This window comes from Aquila chrysaetos, chromosome 17 (genome assembly GCF_900496995.4).
Source record: "Aquila chrysaetos chrysaetos chromosome 17, bAquChr1.4, whole genome shotgun sequence".
NCBI lineage: Eukaryota > Metazoa > Chordata > Aves > Accipitriformes > Accipitridae > Aquila > Aquila chrysaetos.
Genome location: NC_044020.1, coordinates 8,118,354 through 8,138,991, shown reverse-complemented (window position 1 = coordinate 8,138,991; position 20,638 = coordinate 8,118,354). Strand labels below are relative to the sequence as shown.

Sequence of the window (20,638 nt, the reverse complement as noted above, 5' to 3'; positions counted from 1 at the left end):
GTGAACTGCTGCTAAATTGAGATGATGCTTGTCAAGAGAGGGCTTTTTCTTGTGTTTGGTTTTGGGGCGCTTTTTTTGTTTGTTTGTTTGGGTTTTGGGTTTTTTTTTTTGTTTACTTAATGAGCTGCTGAAATATGTTCCCTTAAATTCTGAAAAGTGCTACGATAGAAATGGTACCTCTGTAGATCAGCATAGGAGTTCTTGTAACAGTTTATCTATTTAAGTGATAGATAAAACCAGATCACGTTTAGCTATCTGGTTTCAGAAATCACAACCTTTAGGCTGTTTGAACATGTCTGATCATAAACCTATTTCTGTAGATAAATGAGATCTAAGAACCACTGAAGGAAAAATAAAACAAGGTCTGAGTAAAGAAACAAGTTACTTTGGGAATGGCTTGAATTCTAGTCAGGCTGCATGTTGCTGACAAGGTGATAGTATCTGTACACTAATAGGATAGCTCTCTTACGGATTTCAGAATGTATTTAAGAAAAAAAATACAACATTTAAAGTGTTTTAATTCCACAAATTGTATGATAACCCATAGTTTTCTAGAATAATAGAAGGGAATCATTCTCTATAGTTCCTTTGGGTAAGTAGCTATACCACAGATGTTAAGGCTGGAAAGATTTTTGAAGATGTAATTAGACTTGGAGAGAACAGAATGGAAGTGCGGTATGGGTTTGACAGTTGATTGTAGTACAGTCAATACCATTCATTGTCAAGGTAATTCCTATTCTAGAGAAAGAAAATAAAACAGATCTATTTTGACTGTAGTGAAATATTTCATACAGCTGTATATGGGAAGCAGTATTATTCATCTGCATTTTTCTCTGCTCTTTTTATGGGAAACACTGACTAGACCTGTTACAGGCTTAATAAAGTGTATTAGGCAATAGGTTGGTAGTTTTTTCCATTTTGTTTAGCATATTTAATATTTTATTAATGACTGATGTGGTAGAACCATAATTAAAATGTATGCAAGACCAAAATTACCAAGTGTCAATATGAAAATAGTATTGTTGTTAGCTTTCTGCCCTACTCTGCACTACAGTATGTTGGCTGGCTTAGACTCCCTCTGTCCCTACGTCTAGATAGGAGACTAGAATGATGCTACTTGCGTAGCTTCTCAGCTCTTGGGATGAAAAAGAGGAATATAAAATACAAGAAGTTTCTTCCTCCTTCAGATAATCTACCCCAAAATGAGCCGGGCTAGACTGGACAGGATCCACAGAGACTGATGGATATGAGGAGAGAAGTGGCAGAGGGTGATTTCAAGTTCTGCTGTAACAGGGATTGTCTAACTGCCATGTGGTGTACCCACCTCAGGAGGTGAACTCTCCTGGGAAGCAGCCCTAAATCTCTGGGAGAGAAGGGAGTGTGAGGTGTCTATCTCCCACTTGTATTGAAAAGCTGTTGTGCAACCTTCCACAGATCATTGAAATTTTTTAACTCTTGGTCTTGGACCATAACTTCCCCTACTTCACTCTATTTTAAACAAAGAATGTATCTTTGTCTTTTCCTGTACAGTGTGCTATTTCCTTGAATCAAATCAAACTCTGTTGTAGTTGGAATTCACGTGTCTTGGATGAGGTAGCCAGAATTTTACATGACAGTTTCATGTGATCACACTCTATGTCTCTTCAGATAAAATCTCTCACCCAGCATTAATCTCTAAAAGTTACCTGTCTAGCCAAATTTCCTTCTGAGTCAGTGGAGAGAAATAAAACATCTCCTGGAGGTGCTCATCACATCCTAAAATTGGTGGTGTGTAGCAACTGAGAGTATCGTTTGAGTATTCCATGATGTTGACTCAGAGGCCAGAAAGGACACAATACCTTTAAGTTTTATGATACAGTTAAATCTTTTAATCAGGTGATTGGATCAGGATACTCTTTCCCATTGAAACTTTGCTCCCTTGCTCTTCTGGAGAGGCCAGGACACCTTCCCAGGAGAATCCACTGTATAGAGGAGGCTGCAGCAGAAGACAGTTTGCTATAAAATGGAACCATTTTTTTTCAGGGAAACAAAATAAATGGAGTCCTCTATCTCATGTTTATCCATTCTTTACATTACAATAATGAATGATGACCACATGGTATAAAAGGAACTAATTGTGAAAAATAGCATTTCTGCTAACTGCAATATTTTGGTATTAATTCTATTTGTTTTGTTTAAACTAGGTTCTTTGGTAATTGAAGATAAAGAAACCCCACCACATATGCCCAAGAGCCCTGTGATGGAAACAAACTTGCAGCCACCAGGCAGCTTACCCTCAAACCAGCTGTCTAAGTTTCCAACACAGATAAGCTTAGCTCAGCTCCGACTTCAGCACATGCAGCAACAGGTCATGGCTCAGAGACAGCAAGCTCAACGCAGAGCAGGTCCAGTAGGTTTACCAAATCCAAGAATGCCAGGAGCCATGCAGCAGCCTCCTGCTTCTCATCAGGTAAGTTATGACTATTTCCAGAGAAGACTGTCTTTCTCCCATGGCACTGAAGGAGAAAGTATAGAAAGATAAGAAAAAAGAAAGAAATTAAGTCTAGATACATGACTTCAGATAGCTTCACCTTCAGCACACAGCTATGTAAATGGGTTAGGGAGCATTTTCTTCAGTGGGAATTGAATGGGCATTTTAAACTTGTCTGGCAAAATGTGTGATAGCACTCAGCCTGTTTTTATTAATTAAAAAAAAAATCGTATGGTATCCAACCATATATAGTGCTGAGCTACATATTTTGTATTTTTGTCAAATGATTAAAAAGTGAATCTGTCATTAATTTTTGTCCAAGGCTTTTTTGCATAAAACTCTGTGATTCTCCCATATATCTTTCAAAGTTGGAAATACTCTCACTGCCTCTTGTGATGTATCTGTATTTACTGTATCAGAATAATTCAAACCCATCTACTAGGTTTTGGTTTTAACATTGAAAATCAGTGTGGTGTTTGACCAATCAGATAAATGGTGTGGTACTATTTGTTTGCATCTAACTAGTTAAGATTTTCAGAAGTTTAAAAGGACCACTTGGTAAAAATTTCTGGAACATTGAATAGATATCGGCTAACTTGCAGAACTGTTTGTTTGTTTTCATGCAGGCACCTCCGCGCTTGATTCATTTTCAAAATCATAGCTCCAAGTCCAATGGTTCGGCTCTTCCTGCACAACAGATGAGATTTCCCCAAAATCAGAACCTACCAAGGCAAGCAATAAAGCCCAGCCCATTGCAAATGGCATTCTTGGCACAGCAAGCGATAAAACAGGTAGAGTTTCTTTTCCTTTTCACTGGCCATATAGAAATAAAACATCAAATGCATTTTATATCATCTTACATTTCTCAAGTGCTTTTCAGGTAGTACAGAGACTGCATTTTTCTCTACGACAAGATGCCCACAGTTTTCTTAATGAGATAACTGTCAAGTTTCTTTCATTTTGACAGTTCTAAACAGCTGAAGCATTGCAGAAGTGAGCCACTGTGTGTGCTATGTAGGTGTTTCATTCTCTTGTTTGTTGTTACTGTGTTTTCTGGCCACATGCAAAACTTAACATGGCCATGGTCTGCACACTACAATCAGTGAAAAGACAAAATAGAAAATCCCACTATTTAGCTTGATGTTAGTGACTTCACTAGGAACCAGGTAAAAGCTTGACTAAAAAGCTATACCTGCCACCATTCTCCAGAGTATGCCAAATCTGAACTTTTACAGATCAGGAGAGAAAACAAAGTGCGCAGTTGTGAGACCTCTGCTGAGTTAGACTGATCAGTACCCAGCTAATCAGCAGCTGAACTGGGGCAGAAGCAAACATATCGTGTTTTCTGGATGTTCAGGAAGGCAAATCTTTATTAAAAAGCATATTAACCCATGGGTTGTTAGGTATGTAGAAGGAAGAAGAAAATCATGTCCCTAGAGGTAAGCAGGGAAGAATCAAATGAATCTGATCTGTGACCTGAGAAGTGGAGTAATACCATTCATGTTAGCAATGCTTATGATGTCAGAGAACTAATTCCAAGTAAATTGAAGCAAGCTGTACAATATCTAAGAGAACCTGTAGTAACAAAAAACAAAGTCACTTCTAGTCTGTGCCTCTGAAAAGGAATATTCACCTGTCTGAAAGCATTTCTTTCAAGTATTTTCATTATCTAATAATGTCTTTCTGAACCTCGAAACAGTAAATAGAACAACTGACTAAAAAGGAATTGAGCAGGGTCAAATTTCACCTACAGTTGCCATGAAATTCTGTTAAAGTCACTGAAAACTGCATATGTCTAAATGAGAAAGAAATTTTGTCTGACTTGACTGTGCACTTCATATCATGGTGTTAAACGTATATACATGGGCGGAGATCCAGTCAGCGTTTCAAATTCTTAATCAGTTTAAGTTGTTAAGGGAAGCACAAAATCAAATACTTGATGGCGTCCAAGTGACACTATAGCTATTTACTTAATAAAGCGCTGGAGCAGTTGTGCATTCAGCCTATTATCTGTAATACTTTTATTGTGCTAAAACTGTTACGTTTCTCCCACAACACTGTCAATGCAGCATGAAATATTAATAGATACTTAACATTGAGATACAGCTTTGAATTGAAGAATTCACATTTATTTATTCTACCCGTAGTTTTCAACTACTTGTCACCTTCCCTTGTCTTCTAAGATTGGTTCTAAAAATTAGATAACTTCAGAGTAAATCAGGATTTTATGTTTGAATTCAGCTTCCTGAACTAAGCTGCTTGTTTAACTGCTGAGTTAGAACCAGTATATGCAGTAGATGTGATCTCTTGAAAAAAAATAATGCTGAATTGTGGATTATCGTCTTTTCTTTTTAGTGGCAGATCGGTAGTGGACAAACTTCAACTGCCCTTTCAACCGCAAGCAGCACATCATCTACTCCATCCAGCCCCACAGTCACTAGTGCTGTAGGATGTGATGGGAAGACATATGGTCCCCCTGTGATAGACTTGAGTTCTCCAGTGGGTAGCTCCTACAATCTACCATCTCTTCCTGATGTAAGTGTAACATAAGAGCAATGTTTTATGGGTTCTATTTTGAAGTAAGTCTTAATGTTTGTGAGAAGTAGAAACCTTTTAGACTGAAATTCTTGCTCTGCTTGTCAAAATGAGAGAGTTCTAGAAAACAACAATGCAGGATTGCCTACATGTTGCTGGCAATATTCAGAACTGTTCTGGGAGCCAGCTGTTCGGACAACTAAGAAAAATAACATTGCAGGTTGTAATTGTAATTGGACTTGTTTATTTGGATGCTGCGTATTTTTTCCCCAGCCCCCATGATGATACTAACAAAAATGAGTTAGCTTAGTTTTCATTCACCGATGTCCATAGATAGCACTGGTTTGCTGATGGTATTTCTGGTAAATCTTTAACTTTTTTTTAAAATATATTTTTAACTCATTGAAAGGGCTATCTTAGGTAGGTAATAATTGTTGGTATACTGGCTATATTCCTTATATAATTTCCATTTGGTACTTCTTTTCTTTATATATCCTCTAACGTGCCCGTGAGCCAGTGATGGAAGGAGCATCATAAGATCTTTTCTTAAGCTTCTAAACTTCTTTTTTGTAGCTCCTTCTGATTGGTACGTGTTTGTCAGAGGTCCATGTTAGAGCTGTTGAGTTTTAGTCAGTTGACTTTATTCTTCCAAATAACTGCCAAGTCTATTTTTGTGATCTAAGGTTTGTAGATATCTGAAATGTCATGGTTTTCTAGCCATATCTTGCTGTTACTCCCTGTTTCTCCCACCTGTCTTTTGTTCTCACCAATAAAATATCAGATTAAAGTGTTCTATTTTTTAAATAGAGTACATAGAGTACAGAATCACAGTATCTGTCAGGCTTAAGGTGAACTGCACAACACGATTATAAAACTACTGAGTCTGTGAGACATTTTGGCATACTGATTTTTGTGCACAGTGTTATGAACTCTTCTACTTGTATTTGGTTAAGTTTATGCTGTTAAGGTACATGGCCCAAATCACTGTAAATATGCTGACCTAGCAGAGGCTTCTGCATGCCCTTCAGATAAGTCTAGCTTATAAATAGAAGTTTCAGTGGTCAATGCAGTTGATAGCAGTGGATTTGTGAGGTGTCTGGATAATTGAGAAAACTGATACCAAGGTGACCTGTTTTCTTATCAAACATGATCTTATGTATTGCAAACCCCCTAACATTTCAAAAGGTCATTTCTCTTTTTATCAAACCAAAATGTCTAATTTTTACAGAAAGTTAGAATGGTAATATGGGAGCCCCTAAAACAGAGTGCAGTTGTCTGGCCTGGGCTGTGGGTGGAAAGAGCAAGTGTTGGTTTTCTGTTTGCATTTTGAGTCCCATATGCATAGCCCCTGCCCAGAAGGTATGTGGGATAGATAGAATTCAGTGTCCTTTGAGGTTCTGCCAGTCCTGTTCAACACTAGTGGATTAATGGGTGGTTTGTGTATTGCTTACTATCTTTCTTAGAGTATATAACATGAGCATGTCAAAAGAAGGTATAGAGGTAAAAATTCATCTCCTACTTCAGTGTGTGAAAGCTCCCTGTCTGATGTAAGTCTCCTCTGTAGCTGATGGAGAAAAATTGGCCCTTAAAGAATCATCTGATCTTAAAATGAAGCACTGTCTGGATTTGGCCGTTTCTTTTCTTTTTAGAGAAAGCAAGATGACCTGTTTTAAATTAACCACCTCACTTTTTGGATGGCTAAAGTTAGGTGCAATGCATTTTGGTCTTCACCTTCAAAATAACAGTATGGCAGAGGCATGGAGTGGTTTTTTGTTGTTGTTTTTGAGGGGTTTTGTTGTGGGTTTTTTTTCCCCTCCCAACACTAACTGCTTCCCCTCTCTTACACACCTTTTAGATTGATTGTTCAGGAAACATCACACTGGATAATGTTGTAAGGAAGGATGGCACTGCAGAGCAGAATCAGCCAAAACCCGCTTCGAACAGAACTGTGCAGTCACCAAATTCATCAGTACCATCACCAGGCCTCTCAGGTAATTTGAATGTGGTGCAATTATCTGTTTAAGTGGTGTAATGGAAAAATCTAATGTGGCAATGTTAACACTGATATCAGAATTAATTACTTCTGTTTTATATCAAAGATGAGAAATACAAAAATTAAGACAAAGTTGTAGGAAACCCTAGTAGAAGGTAAAGTTGAGACAATATTTTAGCACTGTGAACAAAAGTAAGTGGCCGGATCTTAAAAACATGGAGGTAAAAAACATAGTAGATTTTAGCAAATTGCACAGAAATCCATAGAAGAATGGCATTCTTAGGGGTATGCCAAGTTAAAACCTAGAAGCTGTGGTAAGAGGCAAGTATTTGAAAAAGCGAGATAGGATGTTACAGGAGACAGTGACTACAAATGGTGACTTGGGAAGTTCAGCTGGATATTAGAAAATCTTTTTCACTGGAAGGGTAGTGCAGCCCTGACACAGGTTGACCACAGAAGTTATTGTTATGGGTAGCTGTCCTGCTTTCGGCTGGGATAGAGTTAATTTTCTTCTTAGTAGCTGGTACAGTGTATTTCGGATTTAGTGTGAGAATAATGTTGATAACACACTGATGTTTTAGTTGTTGCTAAGTGGTGCTTATTCTAAGTTAAGGACTGTTCAGTTTCCCGTGCTCTGCCAGCAAGCAGGTGCAGAAGAAGCTGGGAGGGAGCACGGCCAGGACAGCTGACCCGAACTAGCCAAAGGGACATTCCATACCATAGAATGTCATGCTCAGTATACAAACGGGGGGAGTTGGCCGGGAGGGGTGGATCACTGTTTGAGCACCAGTCAGCGGGTGGTGAGCAATTGCATTGTGCATCACTTTTATTTTTTGGGGTTTTATTACTCTTTTTTGTTTGTTTGTTGGTTTTTTTGTTAAATTCCTTTTCTTCATCATCCTAATCATCATCATTATTAATTATATTTTATTATTATTATAATAGTTATTATTATATTTTATTTTACTTTAGTTATTAAACTGTTCTTATCTCAACCCATGAGTTTTACTACATTTTTTTCTGTTCTCCTCCCCTTCCCACTGGGAGGGCGGAGGAGTGAGCGAGCGGCTGCGAGGTGCTGAGTTGCTGGCTGGGATTAAACCAGGACAGTGGCTAAGTGTAGGGGACCTGAAGGACCCAGGGGATTCCTGCCACCATGCCTGGTGGCAATCAGCAGCTACTCCTTACTCCCATTTCCCAGTCTGGCCTGTAATGAAGCTATGTGAGCGTGAGTTCCCAGTAAGCACTCGTGCAATGTTCGTGCACTCGCGTGGCGTTCACGCGCTTGTGCAGATGAGCTGAGACAGTTGGATAATGCATTCACGGGCAGCACAAAGAGCCCGCTCTGGTTTCTCAGAACCAATCCTCAGTGAAAATTCCTTCGCAAGCCTTTCGGCTATCTGGTCCCCAGACCTTTGGTCTCTTTCATATCTGGTCCCCAGACCTCTTTCTACTCATTAGCTCGTCTGGCTTAAAGCTTCCTAGCAGATCTCCTAGGAGATCTGCTAGAATTTAATAAGGTAAGAGAAAACAAACTGCAGTGATCAAGTGGAGGGGTCAGCCAGGCAAAGGTACTGACCCATCGGCCTGCTTACATGCAATGGGCCCGTTTTTACTCCTCTCCTTCCCTCTATTATCCCATGCTTCTCGTCCTCTCATGAATTTGTATTAAATGAGATACGAGTTAAATAAATGACACTGCAGGAGAAATTTTCCCCAAGACCTGTGTACTTCTGAGTCACATCTCGGACTTGGCACAGACCTGTGTTTTGTTCTAACCCGATTCTTCTATCCCAGGAGGAGTCAGTGTGACAAATATACACCCTCCAATTCGGTCACCCAGTGCCTCCAGTGTTGGGAGCAGAGAGAGGTAAGGAAAGAGTGGGGGAAGAAAATGTAACTTCCACCTCCGTAGAACATGCCTCAGTCTCTTCTCTCATTAATGCGTATAGAAGTCACTGCCTCACCTTCTCTGTTAACAGGCCAGGCCTGATGGTTATTACAGCACTCTTTGCATTCTAAAAGTAGTGATTTCGTTTGTAATGTATTAATAGCACATCTAAAAACGTATTAGCTCTGTAAATGATGGCTAGGTTGGCATTATTAAAAGAATGCCAATTCTAAATTAGGTTTTAAATTCAGAAAAATCAGCCAAAGGAAAAAGTTGCATATTGAAAGTCCTCATGAAACTATAAATGACTTCAGATTAAGGAACTGATGTTACAAAGAGGGTTATTAAGAATTTTCTGCCATAATACAGTTAGTTAAGTGAGTACTAGATACCTACTGAGTGTCTACACAAATGTTTTTATCCCTTAGTGATGGAATATTAATGAACAAATAGGTTTACACAATGTTGTTTGAAGAGTGCAGATCCATTAATGTGTTCCAATAAATTAGAGCATACATCTGACATGAGATTAATTTTTCACGCAGAGAAAAATCAGATGACATTCATCCTACTCAAATTGGAAATGCAGATGCTTTTTAATATAGAATACCTTTTACTCTATTCCATTTACATGGTAAATTCTGTGAAGGACTCTTACGAACTGTTTAAATGTTTGAAGAGTTTTTTACTTGCATTTAAAAACTGTGATTCTATCTGCTGCTGCTTGAATTAATTTTGTTAGATTTAAAATTCTTCATTATTATTAAAAGAAAGGCTGGTATTTTTCAGTTTGTTTATGACTAAACACGTGAAAAAAGGACAGATCCAGTTCCAAAAGTAGGGGCCCAGTTTTGGTAGAGCCGTAAGGCTGGAAAACTCTTCCAAGAAATGTAAATATGTGTTTTATCTGGCTTCTTCGCTTGTGTGGTTTACAATGATCAGTTCAGCTCTGGAGAAACACTGGCCTTCCCCAAAATACAGCTGCATCTCCTCCAAAATGGGATAATGTTCAGTCGAAGCACTTTTTTGTGTGTGACCTAAAAGAAATGGAGATTATTTCCAAGTCTTGCACTAATGGGAAGTCAAAGCATGAGTAATTCTCTAGTTCTGGAGCTGCACCATTAAATTTTCCCTTTTTGTAATGCCTTTTCAACATACACGAGAGGAAATAAACTTGGATGTCGTATTCTATAAAAATAATACTGTAGTGCTCAGGATTCAAAGAAGCAAAATGGATTAGCATCCTGAGGTCTCAGAAAGCATCACTGTACAAAAGGTGTCCAGTTCTGACTCTTATTTTCCTTTTTCCTGCTTCTGTCTGTCACTTACAGTTCTGGCTCCTCCAGCAGGCCACCAGGAGCTGATTCTACACACAAAGTCCCAGTTGTTATGTTGGAGCCGATCAGAATTAAACAGGAGTCAAGTGCACCAAATGAGAACTTTGATTTCCCAATTGTTATAGTGAAGCAAGAAACGGATGAGGAATCCCGGCCTCGGAATGTAATATTAACACTTACAAAGATCTCCTTTCTCTTTGGTGGAGGGTATTTTGCATTTATGGGGAATAAAATAATTTATTAATATTCTGTTGGGGACTTCTTTAGGGGAAAACTAAAAAGCTAAATAAAAAGAAGAGGTGAAATTCAAAATCAGACTAGCTCTAATGCCAATTCAATTAATTAACTGGTGTGATCAGACTGCTTTTACCCATTGAAAACCTGGGAAGACAGGAAATAGCTTGCAAACATCAAATTTTCATGTGGTGCTAGGAAGTGTTTCTAATTATAGTGCAGTAATATACACAAATAAGGTTGCTAGAGTTTGGGGGTATCAAAGATAAGTTTTGGTTTCTATTTATGTTGCAAGTTGTACGGCTGCTTGCATATAAGTTTGTAATTCTGGTCAGTTTACTTGTTAGGTTCGTGCAAATTCACATAAATATTATAATCTGGCTTCTTTTGTTTCTTCTTACAGGCGACCTTTTCAAGAAGCATACTTACTTCATTGCTGTTAGATAGCAATCATAATTCCACTTCTGACGAAGCTGTCTTAAGAACAGATGCACCGGACAGCACAGATGATCAGCCAGGGATACTGCAGGAGAACACATCCAGTGGGAAGACAGGATGGATAGGTTCCTCCCACATCGGGGAGGGCAGAAAAGAGGATGATCCCAACGAAGACTGGTGTGCAGTATGTCAAAATGGAGGGGAGCTCCTTTGCTGTGAGAAGTGTCCCAAAGTATTCCATCTTTCTTGTCATGTTCCTACATTGATGAGCTTTCCAAGGTAATTATGACCCCTTCAATTCCATCTAAACTTGCATTAAAAGGCATAAGCTTTGTATTGTGAAGCCCAGTACGAGAAGCTTCAGCCTCAAAGCAAGCAGTGTGTTCTTGAATCCAGAAGTTTTATTAATTGGTGAAAATTGGAATTTGCTTTGAAACTCCAGTTTCACTTTACAGATTGGCAGTCACAATAATAAAACTCTTCGCTTATTTGGCAATTAAGCAAGATCGCTTACATCTAGGGCATCTATTATTAAAATTGGGCTACAGAATTACCTATCTGTCATAAAATGTTTTAAGGATGACATAAAAGATTTACATTTCTCTAATAATACAAAACTTAAAGAAAAATCTAAGCTAATATAGTATTAAATATATTATTATCTATACTGCTAAACATGGCTACAGTCCAAGCATGGGATGTAGCGACTGGCGTCTTCTAGTAACATCTCGTTCAATGTTGAAACAAGCAGTAGGCTTTCTTGATTGGCTGTTAGAAAACAACTACTCAGTTTCTTGAGTTTCAAAATGCACTCTTAATAGGTTGTTGTTATAAGAATTACTGGCGTTTGGTTCTGGAATTAGTGTCTTTGATTAAAATAAATGGCATTTTGCAGTGTTCCAATGTGGAAATGCCATGCAATAAGCTTATTAGTATTACAGGATAAAAACATCCGTCATAACATGCTCATTGTTTAATGCTTTTATAAATAGTAAATTTTCTTATTGAATATCAGCATAGTTTGCTGGTGTGAAACATTGGGATAGCAACTTAGTTTAATACATTGATTATTTCTGCACTACTCTGAACAAGCGTACTTCTGCAAGCATATCTACTCTTTTAAATGTCACTAGAAATGTCACATTAAAATGTTTCTTTTACCTTCTGAAACTACAAATTACAGGGGGTTTTGGGTTTTTTCCTTGGGTGTTTTAATAAAATGATGCTATGTTACAGCTTTGTGTCATAAGAAAAACCCCAGTAAAGGTACAGTGAGCACTTAAACATTTGTGCCTTTCTGACAAGAAAAAAAATACTCTTTAAGCAGGTAGATAACTATGTATTTACAAGGCTTTGTTCCTATTAAAATTAAAGTTTCAGGAATAAGTCTTTAAAATTTCTCTTTTTTACTGGATCATTCTGTGGAAACTGAGATGATGTCCAGGGGCAAGGGAGCTAAAAACAACTTTTCTGACAAGTGTTCAGATTTGTAAAGGTGCATATTAATACAAGTGCACTGTGTTCCTGGACTTCAGAACCATAGTTAGCATAATTTCCCTCCTGGTTTCAGATGTATCAGGTTTGTGTTCTCATCTTTGTGGGGTTTTTTTACAGCTGTATCAGTCTCCTTAACAAACTTTGGTCTCTTGTTCCTTCAAACACACAAAATAATTCCTTTATTATTATGTCAGCAGTGTCAGTCTACTTCTTTAATGATTGCTTGTTGTTCTTGCTTCAGGTGGATAGAACAATTTCCCCTATAGATTTACAAGGTCACTGCATCTTTTTTTCCTTCAATCTAACCCACCACACTCTTCTGGATTCTTGGATATTTAAATCCATCGTTCCTTCCATCTTTCATGTGTTTCCTGTTTTCTTGTATCATAAGATCTTTAGATCATGGCTTGTATCTATTTTTGTGTATCTGCCAGATCATTTCTCTGATGCTAGTCCAAGCACAGAGGTCACACTGTCGTATAAATAACTCCAAGTTAAGACAGTAGAAGGTAAAAGTCTCTTTGAAGGAAAATACCCATTATTCACTACTGTATGCTACAACTAGCAGCTGATGGAAATCTTTGGATTACTCTGAATAAAAACCAGTAAGATTTTTTTTTTTTTAACTTGGAAAGTCTTGTGCCTTACTGTTGAAATGAACTAAAAGGCACTGCAGAAACTATTTCCTATTTACAAAGATCTTATAATAATAACATACCTCTGAGTAAATACATGCAGTTAGATCTCATAACGGGTTATTGCTGAATTCTGTCTGCTACGTAAGAAGTACAATTCAGCCCTCTTGTGGTTATCTGCAAGCATGCAAGTTTCTTCGTTTGTGGAGAACTATATTAAAACCATAGACTCTTCATAGGTTTTTAAAAAACTTTGAGGTTCACAAATTGTATCAGAGCACCAGTGAACATAGCTTGCAGAACTAATTTTGTCAATCTTATGCTGTCATTTAAATCTATAGGGTTTTCTTAGACTAACTGATAAAATTGGGAACACCTGAAAGTTTTTAGGGAGTGAAGAATTTCCAGTTTTCCAAAAAATCTTGTCAGGGGTAATCTATGTAGAGTAGTAATATGTTGTAGATCAAGCTTGTAGAAAGAATATATGGTTCTTGCCATATAACACTAACAATTTTCCTTCTGTTCGGCCTATGCGATTCCTTCAGTCTCTCTGTAGTTAGAAAACAGAACTCCTAATAGTGCTTTGCTTGAATCCTGTAAGTTCAGGTGAAAAATTTCAGTACTAACAACAGGAGACACTGTTTGTCTGTTATGACAAGCCATTTTTCTGTTATGACACCAGTGCCATTAAAAAGGAAACAAAGTTCTAATAAAGCATTTTTACCAGCAGTCTCTGCCTTTTGTAGGGTTTAAAAAACCAACAACAACAAAACAACGCACAATGCAGGAAAAAACACCCCACAGATGAGTAACTTATCCAGAAAAATGTGGAAAGCCTTTTGTCAAGAGTGTGCTACATCACTGAGGTCAATGTGTCTGTTTGTCTTCTTTAGTGGAGAGTGGATTTGTACATTCTGTCGGGATTTGTCCAAGCCAGAAGTTGAATATGACTGTGATAAACCCGCTCACAGCTCTGAAAAAAGAAAATTGGAAGACACTGTGGGTTTGGCGCCAATAGACCGCAGGGTAAGGATAAAACGAGTACTGTCATCTTGCTGCTTGTGTTCTGAAACGTATGTGTCTTTTAAGAAGTGATGGTAGAAAAGAAGAATTAACTTCTTAAATACGCTCTGAGATGATAACAGCCTTCATGTAAACATGCTGAACAACACATGATGAATGTCTGAGAAGTGGTTGTGATCTGGTGTTCTGAACTGGGACCGTGTTCTACGAATTACCAAGTGCTGTTTCTAACAGAGCTTTCGTACACAGTGACCTTGCATTGAGAATTTTTTTTCTTTGTGCTTTCCAAATTTGGCATAGATTGACGTTATCGACTAATGGTTTTAGTCTTTAAAGCACTTTGTCAACATCCTTTTTAAAAATTAAGGTGGTTCTTTCACAATGAAGATATACAGAGATACAATACTGATTCTGCAGAGATTAACACAAGTCTCTGGAAATAACTGCTATCCTTTTGCAGCTTTGAATAGTCTGGTGGAAAAGCTACCAAGCAAGCAGTGGGTCTCCAACTTTTGTTTTTCCCTTAAACCTCAGAGTTAAAAGAAAAAAATTGTGCCTTTGAGCAGACAGTTGAACTGCTTGACAGAAACTTTTGGATTCTTGGGGTTTTTCTGTTCATTGTTCTTTTTTCTTTGTAGTTGTTCTATTATTATTTAAAACTTTTTTAAGCAATTTTGAGCTGTATTGGAAACTTTCAGCAGTGTTCTACTTGGTTTCACCTGGCAACTGCTGTAAATACACTGAAATTAGTAATTTATTGGAGGTCTTAGTCTACCTGTAGAACCATTATTTACATGTGCTGCTATCTAAAAGGAAAAAAGCTAGCTCTGTATTTTGCTTTAAATATAAGTTGTAAGTGCTGTAAATATTCTGATAAAAGATCAGCAAGCATGAAATCACACAAAACTATTATTAGAATCTCTTTCAAGGATCAAGATCCGGTTTAATATATTCGGGTACAGAAAGAAAAGATACCCCTTCCTACTGCTAACAAAAAGCACCGTAGCCTTTGCAGTTACAGAGCAGTTATACCCAGATGAGGAAAAATATGACTGCTATCTCTGAATATTTGTAAAGCACTGAGAGCCATGCATGCTCTTTTATTCCCTGGAATGTCTGCTGGGCTCAGCAAATGCTGAATAACACTGTTAGTTACTGTATGAGGTTTCATAGCATGCATTTGAGAGTTGATAATGATATATCTATTGCAGAGAAGGAATACTGTAGGCCACTAGTTATGACAGTTTATCTTGCTTCCAAATACAGTTTCTGTGCTCACTGTCCTGCTAAGGGGCTGAGGGAGTACTGAGCATCTGTTTGGTATTTTCTGTAGTTTGTTATTTTAGAACAGATCATGTAGGATTCTGTAATTACTTGGCTATCAATTTTTCTTGACACAGAAGTGTGAAAGGCTGCTGCTGTACCTCTACTGTCATGAAATGAGTCTTGCTTTTCAAGATCCGGTTCCTCCCACAGTATGTACCTCAATTCCTTCCATTTTATGTTAGTAGCATAATTGGCATGTTTCTGATGGATTTTTTATGTCCCATCATGGTCCATTATCAGAAGTTAAGGTTCCCAGACAGTGAGTATATTAAACATGTTAATTTTATTAAAACTGTCTGAAGGGGAGTTAAAAGTTGAAGCATTGGGTTGGAAGGGGATTTGCTAGTAAAATTCTGCAAGAACTGATTTTGCTTAATACTTCAAAACTGGACACAAAAAGTAAGTTCTAACACTGTCTGCTGATTTCATAATGCTGAGTAATACCACTAAAAAGGTGAATTGGGATATGTTGGGTTTTTTAAAAATTACCTGATTTTGAGAATTAAGAGTACTCTGTAGTACTAATATGAAATTGAATTTCTTATTATTAGTTTGAAATTTATTAGTTTAAAATGGTAAACAATACCTGGGTGCATTAGAAATCCAAGGATACACAGAAGAGTTACCAGCGTGATCAGATGAAAAGTACCTCTCATGTTCTTCAAGACATGTCAATGGGAAAAGAATTCATGAATAAGTAATATGCTCCTATACACCCTTTTTATTCCATTTGAATTCTTCTTTTGAAGAATATTTCATAGAATTCAATAATAAGAAAGTGCACAAGGGATTAATTGATTAATCATATGATGGTCATGGATTACTAAATTCAGGTATTATAGCATTTCTTTTAAAATGTGAATCTAGTTAGGAAGAAATTATAAAAATATTATCATTGGATTTCATATCTTATTTTCTAATTTCTAATTCTTTCTAAAGAAAGAGTAAATCTTAATTCTACAACCGCAGTTTGAGATGCCAAAATCATTGATAACTCTGAAATTTTCCACTGTTTCCAAGGACATACTCCATGACCAAAATTCCTTTTAAGCAACCCATGTACTATCTCCATTTGAGTGGGTTGCCAAAGTTGTTATATGGTGGTCTTGAGAGTGAAATTTAATACATGGCTCATTTGATTACATCCAAAAATAATGTCTAAATTGTTTGCTCTATCATATGTAGTCAATGTAGGTGGGTTTTTTATTTGTTTTTCTTTTATTTTAAAATAAGCATTGGGAGGAGTAGATTTTAGCTAGCAAAACTAGCATACATCACTGTTATTCCAGAAACTGTCTGCATGTATGTTAAAAGTACAGTTCTTACGTCTTAGAATTGTACTTTGAAGATGAGACTAAATCTTGCCCTCTCCCTCAGAGCTAAAGGTTTGTACAACAATAAGTGATGAACATGACTGCATTCAGTAAAAAAAAATTTATTCTCCACGTAGGTTCCTGATTACTACAAAATAATCAAAAAGCCTATGGACTTGTCAACCATCAAGAAAAGACTTGAAGAGACCAATTCATTCTACACAAAGCCGGAAGATTTTGTGGCTGATTTCAGACTGATTTTCCAAAACTGTGCTGAATTTAATGAGGTTAGAAATGTAGATACTTTATCTGGTTTTGTAGGCTTAGTTGCTTTCAGGAAAAATGTAGTGGAGGTAAAACTTACAACACAAGAATTTATTGCATTAAACTTATTTTGATGATGAGACTGCAGTGAAAACATAGATCACGTTTGAAACTACTGTGGTGTTAGATGACTGTGAAGTGTAGATCCTTCCATAGAAGGAAGGAGGATTGTAACAAACATGCCAGCTGAATGGCAGGACAGCAGGTAAAGAATAGGACAATTGTTTATCATAGAGGTTAATAGTGAGCATTTGATTTAAAAATTGGGTTTAATCCCCCTTGCCTCATATCTTAAATTCAGTGGAATTTTCATTCTGGGAGGTCTGTGCTCACCCTTATGATTTCTAGTTGCATGTTGAGTGATTGTTGTTATCCCTCACAGCACTTAAGGGAACACTGCTGAAAAAGGGATGCAGGTAGTGAGTGGACCACGAAATGAGAGAGAGTTACACTGGGAATAAAGGCTTCTCTAAGTGGCCTCAATGGGGTTCTCATCCAGTTACCCTTGATAGCTGGGAATGCTTCCTGCCATGGTGACCTCTGCTTCAGGAAACTGATCAGCCGTGGTGGCTATGACTGACTTTAGGACTGCCTAGTCTTCCAGGTTACAATCATCATCTATCCTAGTTTCACCATAATTAAAAAAGGTCTGTAAGCTAGAGAAATGCTAGCGTTTCAAGCAGTTGTTCCAAAACACGTTTAACATCCTACAGGCATACCTATATATTTCACAGCATAACCCAACTTTTGTGTGTGTGTGTGTGTGTGTGTGTGTGTCAGGATTTAAGAGTTTTTAGAATCTCTTTATACAGCTTTCAGAACCCAGGCAGTATGGCTTTTGCAGTCAGCTTCTGTGATAATCCATCGGAGAAAAAAGTCATTGGGGGTGTTGGCCAAAAGATCTATCCTTACCCTCTGTTTTGCAGGCTTGTGGTCTTTGGGACCATGTGTTCCACAGGTGCCGTTCTTACTGCTGATTGATTTTGTTTGTAGTTTGTAAGAGCACCTAAAAGACCTAATGTGATCTAAGTATAAAGCTGTTTCGTGGTGCACTGATGTTGTTAATTCACCCAACAGCCTGATTCAGAAGTGGCCGATGCCGGCATGAAACTTGAAGCATACTTTGAAGAACTTCTAAGCAACCTTTATCCTGAGAGAAAGTTCCCTGTACAACCCAACTGCCAGAGTGAAAAAGATAATCCAGAACTTACTGATGAGTCAGATGATGACTTTGTACAGCCCCGGAAAAAACGTCTCAAAGGAGAAGACCGTCAGTTGCTTAAATGAGCTGCATGTGTTACAATGGAACGTTTTTTAAAAACTAAGAATATTTATCACTGTTAGTTGCAAAAAGGGGAAAAATGACTGCTTTGACTTGTAGGTTTGTGGATATTTACTAGACTTTCTACCCCTTGTCTGAAACACAAATCTAATGGAGATCAAGGCATGTGGAGAGCTTCTCTGAAGTTCCAAACTTTCATTGTACTTCTGGAGCAGCACAGAAATTACCATTTGCGTGGGGTGACAGCTGTTTAACTTTACTTTGAGGAAGAAAAGAAGTTTGTATAGAATTGAACTTTAAAACATTACATGGGTTCAACATGTGGCTTCCTGAGTTTGAAGAAAATGTGATCTCACCAGACTTTTAATTTTACCAAAGGCATGTGGCTGGCCATAATTTGATTTCTTTGTACTGTATTTAACACAAGCCATGAAAACAGATGGTGTAATATTATTGTCCTGCAATACTGACTGGTACAATTAAAGTGTAGTTGCCCCCAAAGAAGTTGCTGGTAATTTTAAAATGTAAGGGAGAGTGTATTAAAAATAACTTAAAAACAAAAACAAAAAAGGAATTTGTTTGAGAGTTTTTAATGGAGGAAGTTAAAGACAGAATACTTTTTGTGCCATTTTTCTCACCACCAGCAAGAAACAGTGGTATTCTTGTACTACTTTGTTTAACAAGTGTCTCAAGTTTGATGTACCTCTGTTTAATGGAGTTGATGACAAAGTCTCGAGGGGAAAAATGTTTGCTTGCAACTATCACTCAGTCTTTTTGTGTGTTTAGAGAGGGGATAAAGTATCCTTTCTGTCCACAAGCAGCTCTTGTTGTTTTTCCAAATTTCTAAATATGTTGTTGTCAGAATGCAACCAGTATTGTTATTCACTTGGAAGTACACAAGTTTGAAGAGGTGGAGGAAAAAATAAAAGATATTGCTCTTCAACCCTTCATCTGCCCCTGTTAAAATCACCAGAGGGTGAGGAAAAATTACATTTTTTGTTCTGTCGACTTTCCAGAAGCACTGACAACAATATAGATGGTTGTTTCTGCCCTCAAAGATTGCAAAGTTAGAGAAGTATTTGTCTATGGTTGCTGGAGGTGTTGGTTTACACTTTTCATCTATGTCACCTTAAATGAAAACTGAGTTTTTGGGTGAGCAGGCAGTCTTTTGTATTAATTGAGCTGTGATTGTGCCAGAATTTTGCAGATGCAATTGTGAAGACATGCGAGTGTACGCAGGCCTGCTTTTGACTTGCTTTGTAGCGCTGATGTGGTGCTGTGGATAGATCATTGAAGAGACTAGATACAAGTGCTGCTTGTGCCTCCCTGCTGTGTACATACGCACTCAGAAAAAGGCCCTTTTTTTGCCTCTCACCAGATGAGATACTACCCACCTGTCTTTGTCATAGGGTGGCACTGCCCACTTAAATGTAGTGGACGCTTCAAAAGAACGCTCAGTTGTGTTTGCAGCAGGCCTTTGACATGGCTTTTGAAATGCCACGGTCACGTGGTTGATTTTTAAGCTGCCCAGAGTAATGCTTTTATTTTCCCTTTTTCCTTATTTTCTTTTTTCTTTTGTTTGGGGGTTGGGGTGTTTTGTTTTCTGTGCAAAGTTTTTATCACCTGAAGAGAGTTGCTTGTAGCAGGAGTTTTACTATCCCAGAGTAGCAGAAAAAAAGGGAGAGGTGTGAAGGAGCAGAACAAGATGGTGAGGGAGACCATTCTAACAAAACAGGTGTGATCAGTGCACAGACTACTACTACAGTAGCACAGACTTAAGAAATAAGAGGCACTGCCATTGCAACATTTGAAGTCTTAAAGATCTCGCAGTGCCTGGAAGTCCTAGATACCTTGTCACCAAATTTAACAGTGCTTCCAGAGGAAGGTGCTCTGTGATTCTCCAGACCGTAAGTTGCAAGCACAGATTTATTAGGAGGCTTAGTGCATTTAGAGGTGAAGTTAAACACCTATACAGCTTCAGAGTAAAGTTGTTCTCCCAGTGTAAAATACTGGGGAGAGGAGTGTGTCCAGTTACTTATCTGTCTGCTGTAAACTGTTTGAAAATGTCTCTGTTTAAATAATCCACTGGAAAAATCTGACTCGACTCTGATTTTGTGGTCTTGAATGTCACCCTAAGAATCTTCAGAAATTGTCACTCCAATGAGGTTTGAGATGTTAAGTTTAACTACTTTAATGCACATGGTATATGCACAAATAGCTGAGGAATGCTGGTTTATTTATAAAGGAAAGTACTGTATTCTTTCAAGCTGCTATGGCAAAGACTGTATCTACTTTGTGTATTTTCCCCCCTTTGCCTCAAGCCATAGAGTGGTGGCTGGT

General features: G+C 37.8%; 1 protein-coding gene across 3 annotated transcripts in view; it reads left to right on the top strand.

Moving 5' to 3' along the window:
• The window catches only part of TRIM24 (tripartite motif containing 24), a 67,381-nt gene extending 46,984 nt beyond the window's left edge, over positions 1–20,397 (top strand). For 2 of the 3 annotated variants that reach the window (XM_030040682.2, XM_030040686.2), the window contains 11 exons: positions 2,184–2,449; positions 3,094–3,261; positions 4,826–5,005; positions 6,861–6,996; positions 8,796–8,868; positions 10,221–10,389; positions 10,864–11,177; positions 13,924–14,056; positions 15,454–15,528; positions 16,830–16,979; positions 18,094–20,397. In XM_030040682.2, coding sequence (XP_029896542.1) covers positions 2,184–2,449; positions 3,094–3,261; positions 4,826–5,005; positions 6,861–6,996; positions 8,796–8,868; positions 10,221–10,389; positions 10,864–11,177; positions 13,924–14,056; positions 15,454–15,528; positions 16,830–16,979; positions 18,094–18,303 — 1,874 coding nt within the window. In that variant the 3' untranslated portion in view covers positions 18,304–20,397. The remainder of the gene's footprint in view (positions 1–2,183; positions 2,450–3,093; positions 3,262–4,825; positions 5,006–6,860; positions 6,997–8,795; positions 8,869–10,220; positions 10,390–10,863; positions 11,178–13,923; positions 14,057–15,453; positions 15,529–16,829; positions 16,980–18,093) is intronic. The other variant, XM_030040683.2, reaches the window with a different exon arrangement.
• Positions 20,398–20,638: the final 241 nt, after the last annotated feature.